The sequence below is a fragment of the Squalius cephalus genome (assembly GCF_949319135.1).
Source record: "Squalius cephalus genome assembly, chromosome: 4".
In the NCBI taxonomy this organism is placed as follows: domain Eukaryota; kingdom Metazoa; phylum Chordata; class Actinopteri; order Cypriniformes; family Leuciscidae; genus Squalius; species Squalius cephalus.
In genome coordinates, this window is record NC_137125.1 from 31928895 (window position 1) to 31948832 (window position 19938).

General features: G+C 39.9%; 1 protein-coding gene across 1 annotated transcript; it reads left to right on the forward strand.

Annotated features, from left to right (window-relative positions):
- Positions 1-8816: 8816 nt before the first annotated feature.
- Positions 8817-13454, forward strand: LOC307157679 (uncharacterized protein; the record flags this gene model as incomplete). Its single annotated transcript, XM_079869606.1, has 4 exons — positions 8817-8876; positions 11716-11881; positions 12237-12352; positions 12642-13454. The coding sequence occupies 4 exons, from the start codon at positions 8817-8819 to the stop codon at positions 13452-13454; spliced, it is 1155 nt and encodes a 384-aa protein (XP_079725732.1).
- Between the last annotated feature and the right edge of the window lie 6484 nt (positions 13455-19938).

Genomic DNA, 19938 nt, shown 5'->3' on the forward strand with positions numbered 1-19938 from the left:
GAGGGGGAGCGCGCATGACTGGTTTGATGCAAGAGACATGAAAAATGGGATGAACACGACGGAGATTAGGAGGGAGTCTCAATTTGACGGCGACAGGACTGATGATCTTAGAAATTTGATAAGGTCCGATGAAACCAGGGGCCAGCTTGCGGGAAGTGGCCTGGAGAGTCAAATTGAGGGTCGAAAGCCACACTCTCTGGCCACAAATATATCTAGGGTTCCTGACACGACGCTTGTTTGCGGTTCTTTGAGTACGTGCCTTCGAACGACAGAGAGCCGACCTAACCCTTCTCCAGGTGCGCTTACAACGCTGGATGAAAGCTTTTACCGACGGTACATTGGAATCAGCATCCTGAGAGGAAAATAGAGGGGGCTGATACCCTAAGCAGCAGTGAAATGGGGAAAGGCTGGTAGCGGACGTAGGCAGAGAATTATGGGCATATTCGGCCCAGGGCAGTTGTTCTGCCCAAGAAGAGGGGTTACGAAAGGCCAAGCTACGCAGGAGTCGACCGACGATCTGGTTGGTGCGCTCAGCCTGACCGTTAGTCTGGGGATGAAAACCAGACGAGAGGCTGACGGCCGCACCGATTAGACGGCAAAATTCCCTCCAGAACTGTGAAGCGAATTGAGGTCCCATATCCGAAACGACGTCTGAGGGAAGAACGTGAATCTTGAAAACGTGAGTGACCATTATCTGGGCCGTTTCTTTGGCAGAGGGAAATTTAGCGAGAGGAATAAAATGCGTGGCTTTAGAAAACCGATCCACGACTGTCAGAATGACGGTATTACCGGCCGACGAAGGGAGACCAGTAATAAAGTCAAGGGCGACATGAGAATGGATGAGACGGAATGGGGAGAGGTCTAAGGAGACCAGCCGGAGGAGAATTACTTGACTTAGTCTGTGCGCAAACGGTGCACGAGGCAATAAAGCGTCGCGCATCTCGTTTGAGAGTGGGCCAACAAAATCGTTGACGAATGGCAGAGAGCGTGCCCCTAATGCCGGGATGGGCAGTCAATTTAGAGGAGTGAGCCCACTGAAGCACCGCTAAATGTGTAGTAACGGGTACAAAAAGAAGATTCCTAGGAACGTTACGTGGAACGACGGAGCGGGAAAGAGCGCGCTTAACTAGTCTTTCGATTCCCCATATAGCCGCACCAATAACTCGACCTGACGAAATGATCACCTCGGGAGTAGAGGAAGCGTCTGTGGGATCAAAGAGGCGAGAGAGAGCGTCGGATTTTATGTTTTTAGAGCCTGGACAATAAGAAATTGTGAAATCGAAATGACCAAAAAACAAAGCCCAGCCAGCCTGACGTGCGTTTAGTCGCTTGGCGGAGCGGATGTATTCTAGGTTTCTATGGTCAGTCCAGACAACAAACGGAACCGTAGACCCCTCTAACCACTGTCGCCACTCCCCCAAAGCCAAACGGATGGTGAGCAGTTCTCGATTTCCAACATCGTAGTTACGTTCCGCGGGCGATAGGCGGTTGGTAAAAAAAAGCGCAAGGGTGAACCTTGTCGTCAGTAGAAGAGCGCTGGGAAAGGATGGCCCCGACGCCCACCTCAGATGCGTCAACCTCGACTATAAATTGTCTTGTAACATCTGGCGTCGCAAGAATGGGAGCGGAAGTAAATCGAGACTTTAAATGATCGAAAGCCTCTTGGGCAGACTTTGACCATTTAAAGCACGACTTGACTGAAGTAAGGGCAGTAAGGGGCGCAGCTACTTGACTAAAGTTACGTATGAATCGGCGATAGAAATTCGCAAAGCCAAGAAAGCGCTGAAGCGCAACACGAGAGTCAGGAACTGGCCAATCGGTGACCGCCTGAACCTTAGTGGGGTCCATAGCAATGCCCGCTGCCGAAATAACGGAACCGAGAAAGGTGACAGATCGTGCGTGAAAAGTACATTTCTCTGCCTTAACAAAAAGACGATTCTCTAGGAAGCGCTGAAGGACTCGGCGTACGTGATGTACGTGAACCTGGAGAGAGGGGGAGAAGATCAATATGTCGTCAAGATACACAAAGACGAAAATATTGAGCATATCTCTTAGGACGTCATTGATTAAAGCTTGAAAAACAGCAGGGGCGTTTACCAGCCCGAACGGAAGAACGCGATATTCGAAGTGACCTAACGGAGTATTAAACGCAGTCTTCCACTCGTCCCCCTCCTTGATGCGAATAAGATGGTAAGCGCTGCGCAGATCCAATTTCGTGAAGACTTTTGCCCTCTGTAACAACACAAAGGCAGATGACACAAGCGGCAAGGGATAGCGATTCTTAACCCTCTGGGGTCTGAGGTGTTTTCTGGGCCTGGAGGTGTTCTGACATGCTCTGACATTTGTGCTTATTTCTGTTACTTGTGACATTTTCATGGCTAAAGTCTGATTACACTGTATTTAGCACAAACTCTGCTACAATAATATGTCAGCAGCATGTGTGTAAAAGTTTGTAGTTTTGAGATAATGACGTTTATGCGTGGTTTGTGAAAATACAAAAAACAATTGTCACTGAAATAAGGCCATGAAACCCATACTGATTATTTCTTCACAAGACTTTTGAAAATTGTATCACGTAGCCTAGAATATTTGCTCCAAAACTATGTGAAAATCACCCTGACTGCTCATTCAGATAAGACAATATATTGATTTAAAAACTGTAAGACGTGTTTTGTGTGAGAAAGCTTTATGCGAAGGGGCGGATCACCTCATTAATATGCAAGCCTTTCACACCTGAGAAAGACAAAGACACTCCCTAATGGCTCTATTAGGAGCTATCAGGCCCTATCATTCTGAGCAACCTTGCACAAAGAATGAGGAGATTAAAAAAAAGAATGGCTTTTTGACTGTTTGGATTTATTTACAACACAACATAATCCAAAAATACACAACAAATGACAAAAAAGCACATTATTGAAAACAATAATCCAAAGCCAGAGACCTTTGTGCCATTCCTAAAAACATTGTACATACCTTTAATTTCCAAGGTGTTTGATTTTCACTTTACCATGTTCATATACAGAGACTCATGAGAATGTTGAAGTCAGCATAACTCAGTGCAGCATCTGGGCCCAGAAAAAAAAAAAGTGAACATACTGATATCAGTATTTTCTGGTTAAATTTGCTTTTTAAAATTCACAGAACACACACACACACACAAATTTTTCCAACAATATATAATATAATGAACACCAGGTTTGTTGTGCCTTGTAGGCATAGAGGCTATGCGCAGTGCTGCATAAAATAATAATAATGACCTATAGCAGCCTATAAAACTTCCAAAAGATTTCAGTAACAACTACGAGAAAAATATATTGATTATCATGTTACTTCAAATGTTTCCATTCGTTATGATGATATGAAATGAGATAATAGTAAAAACATGAAGCCTAATGTTTGGTGCGTTTTGCTTTTCAAACGCGATCCAAAATATGAAACATTATGGTTACCATATTATACATATCTACGTTTGAGCAGATATCCACAAACACAGTAACAGTAAACACGGGTCTAAATATTATAATATTCACCATATATCTAGCAACAGTTCGACTGCAATGTGAAGTTTATGCAACAATAACATAAACTAATAAGTAAGAATTTCTTACCTTACATCTTTCTTGTCTTCAAATCGCGTTCTTCTTCTTCTGAGGTAAAGCCAATGTAAGCTCACGGCGTGTACGTCTTTCAAACTCGACGAAAAGCAGAGACTTGTGAAGTTTTTTGGTGCTTTGTTTTTGAGGTAGGCTAATGAGCGCGTTCGCGTTCCATGTGGAGATTTGCATGTGAATCTCTTTTGCACGCGTGGGCGTGGTCAAATTAAAAATAATTAGCAAGCGCATGAGAAGCTGGACATCTTGTTGGTTTTATACAAATTACTTAAACAGAGAATATTTGTTTTCAGTTTGAATCCGATCATTTAAAAGTACACACTTAAATGTTTATAAAGGTATATGGCTCATAAATGTGTGACAAGTATTCGCTGAGTTTTGTTTCAGTTTATAGACGTGCTCAAGAAAAAAAAGTTCACCGCGACAGGGAGGCAGAAAGCACACCCTGTTTATTTTCTTTATTTTACAAAAGCACAATGTTTTGATTTGATTGTAAGTGGACACATACAAAAGTAGAAATATCACAGATTATTTTTTTATATTTCTTTTTTCTTTATGACCATAAATGACAGAGTAATTTAAGTTTATTGTGCTACAATGTGAAGAAAATCCAGCAAAACGCGCGGGTTAACCCTCTGGGGTCTGAGGGGTTTTTGGGGTCCTTGAGATGTTCTGACATGCCCTGACATTTGTGCTTTTTTCAGTTGCTTATAAACATATTAATGGCAAAGGTGTAAATTCACTCTATTTAGCACAAACAGGGCTACCATAATATGTGAACAACTTGCATGTACATGTTTGTATTTTTGATAGAATAATGTTTATGCATGGTTTTTTCAAAAACAAAAAACTAAAGTTTCTGAAATAAGGCCATAAAAAACATTCTAAATATATGTAAATAAGACTTTTGACTAATGGATGACGTTGCCTAGAATTTTTTCTTCAAAATTATGTGAAAATCATCCTGCCTAATCATTCACATAACACAATACATTGATTTAAATCTTGTAAAACACTTTTTGTTTGGAAAGGCCATATGCGGGTGGGCGTGATTCACACCTGCGGAGACAATGGGGCCCGCATAATGAGGCTGCATACGTAATGAGCCTTTCATTCAGGTGTGTGACTGAGCCACAAGAATGCAAGGACAATATATAACTGGTTTGTTGTTTTTTTCCACAAATTTTGCTTGCAAATTGTACAATATCCAAGGTAAACATTTCTAGTAATTGTGCAGTTAATTGTTCTCATACTGTATTTTCAGATTTGGAATATATTCTCTTCCCAAATGTGTCACTAATAAAGCATAATAAAATTATTTAAAGAGAAGGCTTATAATGACCTTTTAAGATTTTGTTTACATCTATCCTTATATATATATATATATATATATATATATATATTTTTTTTTTTTTTTATTTTTTTTTTTTTAAGGTTATACAATTACAACAACATTTAAAATTGTAACAATATTTCCAGTGTAATCTTTCTTTGTATTCGCGATTCATATTAAAACAGTATTTTTGCCAGCTGTAGTAGCTCCACAACAGCGCACGTTCATTCATTCATAGAAACGCGATTCATATTTAAACAGTATTTTTGCCAGCTGTAGTAGCTCCACAACAGCACGCATCTGTGCGTTCATTCATTCAGATTAGAACAAAGCAAATAGAACTGACCTATTCCTCAGCGGGATCCGTTTGCTCCTCGAAATGATACTTCCAGAACTTCTGAGGTAAATTTTTGCAGGATTATTATCAAGATAGTATTATTCCTCACAGCATCGTAAAGTACATAAGTCTGAAAGTGAACTCGCGGTGTGTGTTATCCAGCTGATGTGGGCGTTTCACAGGTTTGTTTGGATCACCTCACATTTGCGTTTGAATAGCGCGCGCTCTCCGTGGGCGGAGCACATTAAAACTTAATTAGCTGAGATGAGAACGACTGACATCTCTCTCTTTGCATACATATTACATAAACTGTGAATATTTGTTTTTTATAAAAATTACTTCATTTAAAAGAAGAGAATTCAAGCTTCATGCCTGTGTGACTGTATGCCTGTTTGACTGAGTATTCGCTGAGTTACAGTTCATTTTCGGACGCGTTTCAGAATTGACGTCACTGACGGAGAGTAGGCAGAACTCGCATCATGTTTATTTTTCTTTATTTGGCGAAAAGCACAACACTTTGTTTTTATTATGAGCATACACAAAAAAAATACACACTAAACAGGATCGATTGATGTATAACACAAGCATATAAGATAAAAATTATTTTTATTATTTTTATTTTTTTTGCACTCATACGAAAAAAAACGAGCCTATCGCGCCGGCGTGATAGCCGACCTCAGGGGGTTAACGGTTATGTCATTGAGCCCCCTATAATCGATACAGGGGCGCAAAGAGCCGTCTTTCTTTTTATCAAAGAAAAAACCTGCGCCGGCCGGAGAGGAGGAAGGAACTATAGTACCGGTGCTGAGAGACTCAGAAAGATATTTCTCTAATGCATTGCGCTCGGGAGCAGACAAGGAGAAAAGCGTGGTACCGGGAAGGAGATCAATACTGCAATCGTAAGGACGGTAAGGGGGGAGAGAAGTGGCCCGAGAACGACTGAAAACCGCCCGCAAATCATGATACTCCTCCGAGACCCCAGTCAAATCACCCGGCTCCTCCTGAAACAGAGACAGGAGAAACAGGAGGATTAGCAGACAAGAAACATTCGACATGACAAGACAGGTTCCATGAGAGGATACTAGTATTAGACCTGTTAATTTGGGGGTTATGCTTAACTAGCCAAGGGTGTCCTAGTACTACTGGGGAATAAAGGGAGTGAAAAACTAAAAAAGAGAGAGTCTCGTGGTTGCCTGACACAGTGAGAAATAAAGGGATGGACCTCAGATGAACCCTAGGAAGGGAACTACTATCTAGGGCAAAAAGGGGAGTGGTCTCCTCGCGTTTCTTCAGAGGAATACCTTGTTTAAGTGCCCAAGTCTCGTCAAGGAAATTCCCTTTGGCACCAGAGTCTATCAAAGCGTTACATGAAACGGAGGAACCAGCCCAGTGCAGGGTTATAGGAATGATGGTGCATGACTTAGATGGAGAGATCAGAGAGGTAGCACTCGCCAGTAATCCATCCTCTACTGGCAAGCGCTGGCTTTTACTGGACATGCAGATACATAATGGTTTGCCGCCCCGCAATACATGCATAGACGATTGATGACGCGGCGTTCCCTCTCCTTGGCAGAAATGCGAAGACCACCAAGTTACATAGGCTCTGGCTCAGAGTTGGTAGAAAGGGAAGCGGAGATTGTGGAAAAAGCTGGTTGAGAGGCGGAGTCCATTCCTCTGGCGCGACGGCGGAGATCAAACCGCTTCTCTACACGAATGGCTAGCTCGATAAGAGGGTCAAGACGTGTGGGTAGTTTGCGGGCGATAATCTTATCCTTGACGTTGGCACTAAGCCCCTCTAAAAAACGTGCGACTAGGGCTGGCTCATTCCATCCACAGGTGGTCGACAGGGTGCGGAACTCAATGGAATAATCCACAACAGTCCGTTTTCCTTGGCGAAGAGAGGAAAGAATGCGAGACGCCTCCTCCCCATGAGCAGAACGGTCAAACACACGTTTCATTTCTTCCTTGAATGAATCAAAACGGGTGGTGAAGTCTACCTCAGCCTCCCAGGCGGCGGTACCCCATTCACGAGCACATCCGGTCAAGAGAGAGATGGCGTAAGCCACCCGGGCTCGCTCCCTGGAATAAGTAGTAGGCTGAAGGGAGAAAACAACTTCACATTGCGTGAGAAACGACCGACACTGAGTGGGCTCACCGGCATAGCATGGGGGGTTGATAATTCTGGGCTCTGGGGCTTCCGACGGCCTGGGAGGAACGGGTGGATCACTCCTGAGCTGGTGGACCTGTAGAGACAGATCAGTGAGTTGGGAAGCCAGCGTCTCAACCGTGTGTCGGGCAGCGGTCAGCTCCTCATCATGTCTGCCAAGCATGGCACCTTGCAGTTCAACAGCCGTGTGAATCGGGCTCTCCTTCGCTGGGTCCATATTGGCCAGATTATTCTGTTGTGTGGAAAGATAGGACCCAAAAGCGAAATGCAAAAACAGTCTCTTTAATTATGAGAGAAAAATCAGTCCAACAGAAATATATACTTCTTCAGATAAATAACAGAAATGCAGCCGTAAATGCTGACGCTCCAATAACATAAAGCAGAAAGTCCCTCTTTAAACATAGAAAGCAGCAAACAGTCTGAGAACAAGATACGGCGGGCTCTGTCCTCTGATCTCTAAAAGAATGAGCGGCAGATGGTTGGAGAGATGAATGCTCTGGGCGTTCGTCAGCAGCAGGCGGGCTGGACAGAGTGCAGAGCAAAAGGTTAGTACCGAACAGATAGAGATAGACCTGTGCCAGGTAGGGATGGCTGACGCGAAACAGTCGTTCCAAAGCTTTGCGAGATCCCGAAGCGCAGATGTTTCGAAACACTGATCCGAAGCGTGATTCAAAACACCCATGTCACGTGACTATGGCCAAACGAAGCCTCGAAGTGTTTCACTAAGTGTTTCATCAGGTGTGGTCCGCCGAATCAGCGTTTGATTGACAGGGTCGGGAACAGACCACACAATCGCACATCTGTATAAAAGTGAAATCAACGCATCTTGACCTCGTGGGTTTTTGTGAGAGGTGTTTGATTTTGAGATGATATAGTGACGATTTGATTAGTTACAGGCTATTTAGGCTTACATTTAAATTTACACAACAGACTGATAGGCTAGAGACAGACAGAGTATACATATAGTGACACATTAATAGATACATAGATATAAATATATATAGACAGCTAGATTAAAATACATATATAGATAGATTATAGATAGATATATAAATACATAAATAGATTATATCTAGATACATATCTAGGTACATATCTAGATACATATCTAGATACATAGATAGATTATAGATACATATCTAGATACATAGATAGATTCATATAGATAGATACATAGATAGATAGATAAAATGGAGTCTCCCCAGAAGAGATGCCGTACATCTGTGGTGTGGGAGCATTTCCGTTTAGAAACCCCAAATAAAGTGAGATGTGTGTATTGTGATCGTCAGCTAGCCTACTGCAACAATACATCATCCATGATGCGCCATTTGAGGAGCACTCATCCTGCCATTTTGCAGGGTGCAGAGGATGGTAGCATTCCCCCTCTACCTAGGCCTGCTACTGACACTGCTGGGCCATCTCAGCAAGGTATGCATTGTTTGAAATATAATTATAATTGAAATATAATTACAAACTTTTGGGACACTGTTTAGAAAGTCCATAGCCCTATGCCCTACAACCTAATGTACCAATCACAACTGCCAATCATGTTAAAAAATAGCTTCAATGTGAATATAATATAATATAATATTGTGTGAAAATACATTTTATAGGTCTACATATGAGACACACAATGCTACAGCTGATGCCACAGTGGAAGTGAAAAAATACATCAACAATGCGTATTTGCCCAGAACTCATGATCCCCTAACTTACTGGAAAGAGAGAGCAGTAATCTTTCCTCATTTGTATGTCCTAGCTAAAAAATATCTTTGCATGCCAGCAACAAGTGTCCCTTGTGAGAGGATTCTTTCAAAGGCTGGAGAAATTATCTGTAAAAAAAGAATTAGGCCTAGACTAAGTCCTTCCACAGCAGAGAAATTAATATTTTTGAATAAAAATCTCTAAAAAAGTGAGACATTGTGGCTTGATTTATTTTATTAATATTCATTTTGCAGGACCAAAATAGCATTATGCACAGTGAGGAGCCTATAGGTTACAAGCTTCACATATTAGAAAAATACAATAATAAAACAAAAAACACATTTTTTTAATGGCTCGTCAAGGTTGTTTCAGATCAACACCTGCAAGTGACCACTAGGTGTCACCGTTGAGACGGGTGTCGGATTGATTCGAAGCCTCGAAACAATATGGCACATTTGGTTCAACTGTTTCATTGCTTCACGAAGCCTCAATCTGCCCACCACTAGTGCCAGGCTGGATGACAGATCGGACTCTGACAAGACAGAACTCGGACAAGACAGATACAGCAGGTCGGGAGAAGCCTCTTGCATGAGTAGTATACGAAATAATCTGGCAAAGAAGCAGGGGAAAGGGGAAGCTAGAAGTAGCAAACATAATTAGAGGGAAGAGAGAACAGGTGTGAGAGAATTAGCGTGATAACAAGTTGCAACTAGACAGTGGTGGAGGAAGTACTTAAGTTTAGTACTTAAGTAAAAGTACAACTACCCTGCAAAATATATACTTAAGTAAAAGTATAATTACTACATCAACATCTTACTTAAGTAAAAGTCCTAAGTACATACTTTTAAATTTACTTTAAAGTATTTTTTTAAGTAAAAGTACACAATCAGTTGTCTCAATGTCTGGGCTGTTCAATAATAATAATCACAAACAATGTAATAATCACAAACAATTTCTATTGTGTACTGGAAAGGGTTGTTGTGCAAGCTCTCTGCAATACTGACACACTGTAAAAATCTGGTTATTTACTTATTACTCATTAAATAATAATTAAGCTAAGCCAATTATGACATACAATTTATTTTATTTTTACTATACTATTAAGAGCAGTAAAAAAAACTCAAAAGTACACAGGTGAGTGTTATTCTGAACACTTTAATCAAATTTGTATGACCAGTTTATTCTGCTCAACAACAGTTGCTTTAGTCCTTTACCTTGGCCTGCATGGGGAAAACGTAGCTAAAACTGCATTTGAGGCTTATACTCCATTGATTACAGAAAATCCAAAAGCATTAGGCTAATAATGTATAACACATTAGAATGAGAAAAAAATAAGCACCAAACAAAATTTGACAAGGGTGAGTGCTTCTCTTAAAACATGCAAGCAATATTGCTATTTAGAACTCTGATCAACCTAACACTAAAGCCTGGCTCACACTACAGGATTTTTAAAATCCTAACCGATTTTGAAATCTGGTTGCAGCACACAGGAGAATCTTTGCAGATTTTCTTCCCTCAAATCTTAAAACATGCTCACACTACAATATTTGAAAATAGTGGCGCATCACACACTACAAGATATTCTTAAGATTATCTTGCCAGATTTAGCACCTCACGTGACGCGATCTCACGGGGAAGCGCATGTAAACAAAATGGATGTGTCGCGGCAACTTGCTGTATTAATACTTATTCTTTGTAGCAATAAAAAACAAAAGAAAATCAAACGAGCGTGGACGAGAAAATGGTTGGGAAGACGGGATCAGCATGGATTGTCTGTTCTTCAACGAGAACTAGAGGTACGATTTTTAACTGTTTTAAAATGTTTACAGTAGTGCGCTAGCAAGGGCTAGATTGTTTACAGTTGTTTGGCAACATGTTACCATTAGTTTATAGCGCTAACGTACTGCACACTGTTACAGTGTAGAACTGTGTTTTAGTCCAATTTAAATCAAATAGGTGTTAGAAGCAGAAGCAGGAATGTAGCAACACAACAGGTCTGGTCAGCAGGAATGTGTAGTAGCTGTAACAATGGTGATCAACAAGTAACGTTAATTTGTTGCCTTCACGTGCAAGATGCAGACATGTAACATTAAATCGGTTGGATTGCTCCGTCTCTCAATTTCAATTTCTCTCAGATTTTGTTACTGTATCGTACTGATATGTTTTATTTTTTCAGTTGATATTATGGACTCTATACATGACACTACATGTTTAAAGGAATCTTAAACGATACACGTTGAAAAGCTAACATTAACATTAATTACAGAGCATTAACTACACTAAATGTAATTGAATAGGCTAAAAATTATTATACAAACAGATTGTTAACAATGTGAGTAGGAACCAAAAGCAAAATGTCTGCTGTTTAATGATAGAAGCTCAAGACAGTTCAAAATAACTAATGATGGTTCACATCAAGTGTAGCGCTAGTTATACATGATATTGAAGTTTTGTTTTGAGTTTTTGCTAGTGTCACTCAAATGTGGAATATATATATTTATACTTATTAAGGGTTAAGTTCATTAAAAGTGTGTTTTTTTTGTTTTTGTTTTTTTTTGTATAGTTGGAGGACAGATCAGGTTTCAAAGAGCTGCTACGGGTGACATCAGATGAATTTGAAATCCTGCTAGGGAGAGTAGAACCACTGATCACCAGGCAGGACACCAAGATGAGGCGGGCAATTACAGCCAGGGAGAGGCTCTCCTTGACCCTCAGATTCTTGGCCACAGGTTTGTATTTACAAATGTACAAGTTTGTCTCTTGTGTTTTCAGTTTACATTAATTAGGGCCCAAGCACTGAAAGCACCTGTGTTGAACTACATTGGCCACCACACTCAGTCAACATGATGTCAATAAACATTGAGAATGCTAAATTGTGCTTGGATATTGGATATCTCAAATGGTGTTGTTATGGAGTGAGATTAAATTAATCATAAAACAGGGAAACAGGAAAACATACAAATAGCTTTGACATAGTCTACTTACATTTACCATTTTAAACCTGTGATATTTTCAACTATCGAAATTATTTATGAAATGAATGCACTATATTTTAATTAAATAATATGTGTGTTTCTGTTGAAGGTGAAACCTACAAATCATTGAGTTTCCAGTACCGAATTGGGGCCACTACTGTGTCTGATATAGTGAAGGACACATGTGCGGCACTACATCAGGTCTTGAAAGATGATTTTCTAAAGGTTAGAATTTCCTAATATTTTTATTATTAGTATCACAATAACAAACATTATGACATACAGTACTTACAAATATGAAAACAACCAACATAGTTCGAAAATGACAAACTGAAAGAGGAGAAAACACAAACATAACAGAATGTATAGATGTGGTGGGCATAAGGTTTAACTTCACTGAATTTAGAAATTCTGTATAGGTGGGGTTGAGATTCAATAGTTAATCTATTAAATCAGGTGAGGATAAATCTCTCACCTTGTAAATAAATCTATCATTCTGCTCTTATTTTTGCAGACACCAAAATCAGAGGACGAATGGCGAGCAATTGCCAAGAACTTTGAAGAAAAATGGCAATTTCCACATTGTCTGGGTGCCCTTGATGGCAAGCACATCTACATTCAGCCACCAGCCCACAGTGGGAGCACGTGGCACAATTATAAGAACAGATTTTCTGTTCTTATGATGGCAGCTGTGGATGCGAATTATAAGTTTATTTATATCAGTGTTGGCACTCAGGGCAGGGTTTCAGATGCTGGGCTCTTTGCCAATTCTGACCTGAGGAAAGCGCTGGACAAGGGGCTCCTAAATGTTCCTCCTCCAGAAGAGCTTCCTAGGTCAGATGTTTTGCTGCCCTATATGCTTGTGGGGGATGAGGCTTACCCACTAAGAACAGATCTGATGAAGCCCTACCCTTTCAGGCAGCTGGACCACAACCAAAGGGTCTACAACTACCGACTCTCACGGGCACGCAGAGTTGTAGAAAATGCCTTTGGCATTCTCGCCAATAGGTTTAGAGTTTTCCGCTCCACCATCCTTCTTCATCCAGACAGTGTTACAAAGATCACCCTGGCTTCAGCATGCCTCCACAACTTCCTTTGTGAGCGCCGTTCTGAGGCCTACATGCCACCAGCACTGGCAGACTGGGAGGATGCAGACCACAGAGTCAATGAAGGAGCATGGAGGAGAGATGGTCTGGGGGCCATGCAGAATCTGCAAGCTGGAAGGGCACGAAACCCCACCCTCACTGCTAAGCAGCAACGTGATGTCCTGAAGGATTATTTTACGTCACCTGCTGGCCAGGTGCCATGGCAAGAAGACTACGTTTAGAGAATTGATAAACATAAGCGTTAGCTAGGTGTAGCACAGCAATGTACATAGTTAGAAGATTACATCATTTATATTTTTGTGGTATTTAAATATTGTAATTATTTAAAAACAAATTATAATGTACATAGCTAGATAACATTTATATTTTTGTGGTATTTAAAATATTGTAATTATTTAAAAACAAATTATAATGTACATAGCTAGATTACATTTATATTTTTGTGGTATTTAAAATATTGCAATTATTTAAAAACAAATTATAATTTAAACTCACAGCATGTCTATTTGCTATTATTAAAATAAAGACAGTATTCATGATCACATTTCAGTTCTTTATTCAATTATTTTCAACATACAAAAGTATTAAACTGCCAACTCAACATTTTAAAATATTCATTCATTCATAAAACTTTCAAAAGCTTTCACTTTCGCTTTCACTACACATCTCTTACAGTAACCTCAAATGCCATAGTCATACATTTCAGGTGTTAAAGGGATAGTTCACCCAAAAATGAATATTTTGTCATAAACAGGTTTGGAACAACATGAGGGTGAGTAAGTAATGACAAAATATTCATTTTTGGGTGAACTATCCCTTTAATGAAGTTTTGTGCATGTGTGATAAAATATGCAGTACGATATACACAAAGTTCATCTGCAACTACTCATCCAAATCTTCTAACAACCTGAAATAGTTTTGAGGCTGAGCAGGACCCTGAGGAGGCAGGAGCTGATGGTAGTGTTGATGTTGTGGCTGTGTGTATAAAGGGGTTGAGGAGAGCATTTGTGTAGGTGAGTATGTAGCTGGTGGAATGTGTGAGGATGGTGATGGAGTGGACTGGTCAGCTTCCTGGGCCTCAAACAAAATATTCATTATTTTTTTCTTTGCCCTGGTCTGTATGCTTACATTTTTTATTAATTTAAGTTCCACAGCAACTTGATGTCCAAAGGAACTGTAAGGATCTGGAGTGGCAAGAACTGAAGTAACTTGCTGTAACAAATTAAGTTTCTGTCGCTCAATAGAATCTGCATCCCCTTTGCGACGTTTCGATCCCGATTTGGGAGTGGGAAAAGAGGTGGTGAGTTCTTCACCCCTTTGTTGGGTAGAGGGATGTGCTGCTGTGGTTAATGAGATAAAAATTAAAGTAAGAGAAATCACATTATTATTACAGCACAGAAGCGAATCCATTTAGAAATAAACATTTCAGAGCATATAGTAGAATATTTATAAATGATTAAATATCTCCATAACATGTAAAAGAATAATAATATGTAAAGAATAACTAATAAATTAAATAATTTGAATAAAGACATTATCATAAACATTGACCATTTTGGATACACCAGTTATGAAAATGTCACTGCTTGATCTGTTTTGTGCAAACTTTAAAATAGGACATCTGGCTGGCATCCTGAATGACAAAACAACTAATCTGTCATCACTCTTTCAGCATTTTATCAGTCTTTACATTTACAAGTGTTATTTTACCTGGTGCCTCGGATGTATTTATAATGTCCTCATCGCTGGTGGGGTCATCCATGTCCTGCCCGTCAATCAAGTCTTTGACAGATTGATCAAGCTGAAAAACAATTTTATGTCAGTGCAAGAATTTAAAGGATTAGTTCACCCCTAAATGAAAATTTCCTGATAATTAATATCTAATACACTGTGTTTCCTCTCTAAATTCAACTGAACTAATATCATTAAATATTAGTAATATTATTCAAACAAACTAACTGCAATTCATCTTTTGTTAGACCTGAATGTAGCAGATGATCATTGACCTAGATCTAATGTTTACATTTGCTAGCTAGTGCGCTAGCAACTTTTTACACTCACCCGGTACGTTCAAATCTGAAGCGATCTCTCCCCAGCTCTTCTCTTTGTCGCTCCGGTTGTGGTATTCTTTTGAGGAGACATTAAATAGACACTCATACTGTTGCCACATCTCCACCATCCGTTCTTCCATCTCCGTTGTCCACCGGACCCGTACAGCTGCTTTCGCGGTTGACATTTTCAAAACTTCCTTCAAAACTTCCGTCACTTCCGTCTCCTTGTAAACCTGTCTCTCATTGGCTATTGTGGAAGTACTGACGTAATCATAGTTTTACGCCCGATTTATAATCCTAGATATCAAACATGTTTGATATTATCGGGGCGGCCCCGATGTGTCTGCGAGCAGATCGGGAGGTGCAAGATTCGATCTGTGAACGCCTCACATTACCAGATAATCTGCGCCGAACATCGGAACCGATCGAGGTCCTCGACAAGATTTTTTCTCAGATTCTCGGGAGGGGGTAAATCGGGCATAAATCGGCCTAAAACTCCTGTAGTGTGAGCCAGGCATAACAGGACAAAAAAAACCAGAATCTATGTGAAAAACAATGAAGTCAATATAAAGGCAGATGTTACGATAAGAAACTTAAAAACAAAGGACCTTCAAATAAAAAATTTTGGCCAGGCAATCAAAGGTCAAAAGGGCAAAATGCCCTTATAGAACATGAGAGTATTAGAGCCCTAATACTGTACTTGGTTCCGCATAGCATTACCAATAGTTTTTGTTCAATTTCAACAAAATTTGGTTCTCAAAGCTTTTTGATCCTAGCCTGCCTCTTTTTGCAGAAGAAATGTGCCCTGCTGTGCTAAACATTCGTTCGCATGCTGCTGATGCGGGCAATGGTGTGTTGAGCTTCAGGGACAAATTAAAAACTGTGGGCACTGACTTGAGTATGTCCATTGAGGTAGAAGTGTTGGCCAGATAGGCATCCAACTGTTTTGTGGTTTCGTGGACATTTCCCTTCATAAGGCCAAAAAAGTCTTCCTCCTCAGATCCAGAATGGCTACCAGTTGATGATAAGGCTGGCTCTTCCTCCATGTGTGTCTTGATGTAGTCCATGCCTGCACAAAAAAAAAAAAAAAATCCAAACATGAATGAAGAGTATTTCTGTCTAGCCTTTTAAAATACCAGTTAGCTTTGAAAATAACATATATTGGTTAAAATGAACCACTACCCATTATTCTATTAACAAATGAATGCTTGAAAAAGAAATTATTTAAATGACTTACCCAACTTTAGCAAGTTTTCATTGCTTGTCCATGATGTGCGAAACTTAGGAAGTAAAATTGCAGCAGATATGAGTTCTGGGTCATTCATCATTTTTCCAAACCGCTGCTGTATTCCTTCCTGAAGAGCAGAGATCAGTGGCTGGCAGAACTTGGATGAAGTTTGGAGGCGGTCCAGCTTCACAGTTAGGAGCGTTATAGTGGGTACCAGCCATCCCATGTGGACATCCACCTCTCCCTGCAATATGTTGAGTGCCTTAGAGACTGGGTTCATGGTTGATGCATAGTCAGACAAGAAAGCAAGTTCTGCAGGGCTGAACCTGTAAAACACCATGTGAGAACATGCATAATGTCAGCATGATAAGCATAGGCTACACAATTGCAGTTCAATTAAATGGAGTAAATCATTAATAAACAACATTATTTCACACAATCAATAGCCTACCACATCACAACTACGTATCTGCTCCATGACAAACTTACATTGGGACTTTAAGTGCAATGGTCACTGCTCTGACTGCTCCTTCTCCACTTTCCCTAATTATCCTCAGTATTCGCTCAATTGCAAGGAAGAGAGAGTTCCACCTGGTCTGAACTGGATGGATCAATTGCAGCTTGCACTCCCTCTCAATAACCTCTGCAGCTGTAGATGACCGGGCACTCTTATTCCAAAGAGCTGAGCACTTGGCAAATGCTGCACGAGATATCTTCTTGTACATAACATTTGATTCAGCTTTTCTAGCATCTACGGTTGAGATCAAATTCAGAATATGACAGGCACAACGGTGATGCTTCAGAACACTCATCTTCTTCCTCCATCAAAGCTTCTACTTCAACACCCTCTGTCTCCTCTTCTGCATCCTCCTCTTCACTGTCATTCACACCTTTACTCTCATCTTCAGTTGAACTTCCTTCATCTTCACATGCATAAACTCGGAAGGCCTTAATAAAGTTTGAGGCATTATCTGTTGTGGTCCTAACAATTTTTTCACGGATGTTATACTCACTGTGAATATCATTAAGTGCACTGGCTAACACATCATAAGAATGTGTCCCTTTCAGCCTTTTACAAGCCAGAGCCACAGACGTTCTTTCTAGGGTATCTGGCTCTATCCAGTGGGCAGTAACCCCAATGAAACTTTGCCTATGAGCTGTCCAACAGTCTGTAGTCGTGGCGATATACTTAACAGTCTGCATTGCATTCTTCAATTTTTCTTTCATTTGCTTTGTGCACTTATCAATTCTCTCTCTCAATGTTGTACGTGACATGACTGTGTAATCAGGTTGAGTACAATGTATTAAATCAACAAACCCAGTCTGTTCTACTACTCCAAAAGGGTGCAAACCCTGGACAATAAAGTTAACCACTGCAAGGTCTATGGTCTTCTGAGATGCTTTGACGTCCTCAAGTTTTCGCTGCTTTATTGAAGAACCTCCATCAGCAAACAATGTCCCCTTCTTTTTAGAAGAAGTTGCTGCCAAGTACTCCTTCAGAAGTGGTCTGTGCTTTCTCTATAAAAGATAGTGACAACAGAATTAATACACGTTTAGCATTAGTAGTATTAGTATTTAGTAATATAGTCAATCTACAACCAAAATAAATCTCACAACATAATGTAAAATATTTTTTAAGGGTTCAAGAATTAATCTAAACCACTACTAGTTAAGTGCAAGTGCAAACACTAACCTTACATCTTACTAGCATATTACTTTGTTATGACTGGCAACATGTAAGTACCACACAAGCAAAAAGCTACTGTATTTGCCATGTTAAACTAAGAGTTTGGACCCTAAAGTTACAGGATTTTACATTTACATTAATACAAAACCACAGTGTATGGGGCACTGAAACGCGAAACCAACGTGATTACATCTTTAGACTAAAAAGACAAGCTACTGACACTTACAACCAAGCATATCACACGGGTAAAATTGGTTTGATATTCGCATATACTTTCGCGCTAAATATATATATATATATATATATATATATATATGTATATATGTTTGCAAATTCTAAAAAATGTCATGATATTGACGAAAAACAACTGTCATAGTGCAAAATTGTTCACAATCGAATCAAACCAAGATATAGTTTTGCCTGCATGCTTACTTGTGAATGTCAACTAAATACCCAATGTTGAATGGTAAAGAAGCTAGGGGCCGTATAAAAAGTTTGAACATTTTTTTCATCGAGTCAAAACAAACAGCTATTTTAGCCAACTACGAATGTACAGATATAGCAGTAGTTTGCTCATCTCCAAAAATGTAACGTACTAGCAAGCTATCGTCCCTGCTGTGCTAATAACCAGCTAATGAAGTTGCCCTGTTAGGGTACCACTAACTTACGTCAAACAAATATTATACTGGTGTGATATTTTTGTTATGTTGACATCCGTTTATCTATAACAGTCATAGCACCATGTCATAGCAAGTTTGTAACTTAAATATTAATAACTAGCATTGCATGTCTTACCTCTATATGTTTCTTCAAATTTGAAGGGGAGTTTTTAAACGCCAACAGTTCTTTGCTTTGAGGTAGGCACTTGACACATTGAAAACGCCAGGAGTCATTCTTTGAACCTTTAAATTCAAATAACTTGCTTAAATAAGGCCAGGGATGTCTCTCAGAATCAGAGCTGCAGGGCACAGGCTCAAGCTCAGTCGACGTTGTTGGCTCTTCGTCCATGTTTGATATTTGGTGTCCACCGTGTCCTTTTCTTCGATTTACATCAGTTCCGCTTGTGTTGTTTCAAAACGCGCGCTGAGCGCGTGAGTTCTTTGACCAATCAGATCTCCGATCTGTTTCAACGTGCATTGGCCAGCAACGCCAAAACGTCAGTCGACCAAAATTTTTTTATGCAAGATTCGGAAGGATGTAACGACACGCATTTTAATAATGTAGTGGAGTACAAAGTACAGATAATTGCTGAAAAATCTACTTGAGTAAAAGTATAAGTATGCATTATTTTTTTTACTTAAGTAAAGTATAGATACGTAAAAATTTACTTAAGTACAGTAACGAAGTACAAATACTTCGTTACATTCCACCACTGCAACTAGAAACAGCTGAGGGTGAGTGAAGGTGCGTGAGGTTATGTGTGTGTGTAATGGAGAGTGTGTGTGTGACCAGAAGAGGGAGACAGAGAAGGATACCAGATTCATGACAAAATATTATGTAAGATTAGTAATCCAGTCTATTTTTTAGTGTGTTCGCTTTTTTTTTTCCACTGAGGGCAGGTATCAGGGGAGCAAGCAAGTGAAATGTTGCGTATGCGAAAGAGAACGTTTGCCCACACCCAAATAACTTATTTTAAATGCAAACATTTATTTTGTTCGCTCAAAATACTTTATTTGTGAGACAAACTTTTCTCTGCAAAATCACTTCACGCTCACTCAAAATATTCTAAAGACCACCCA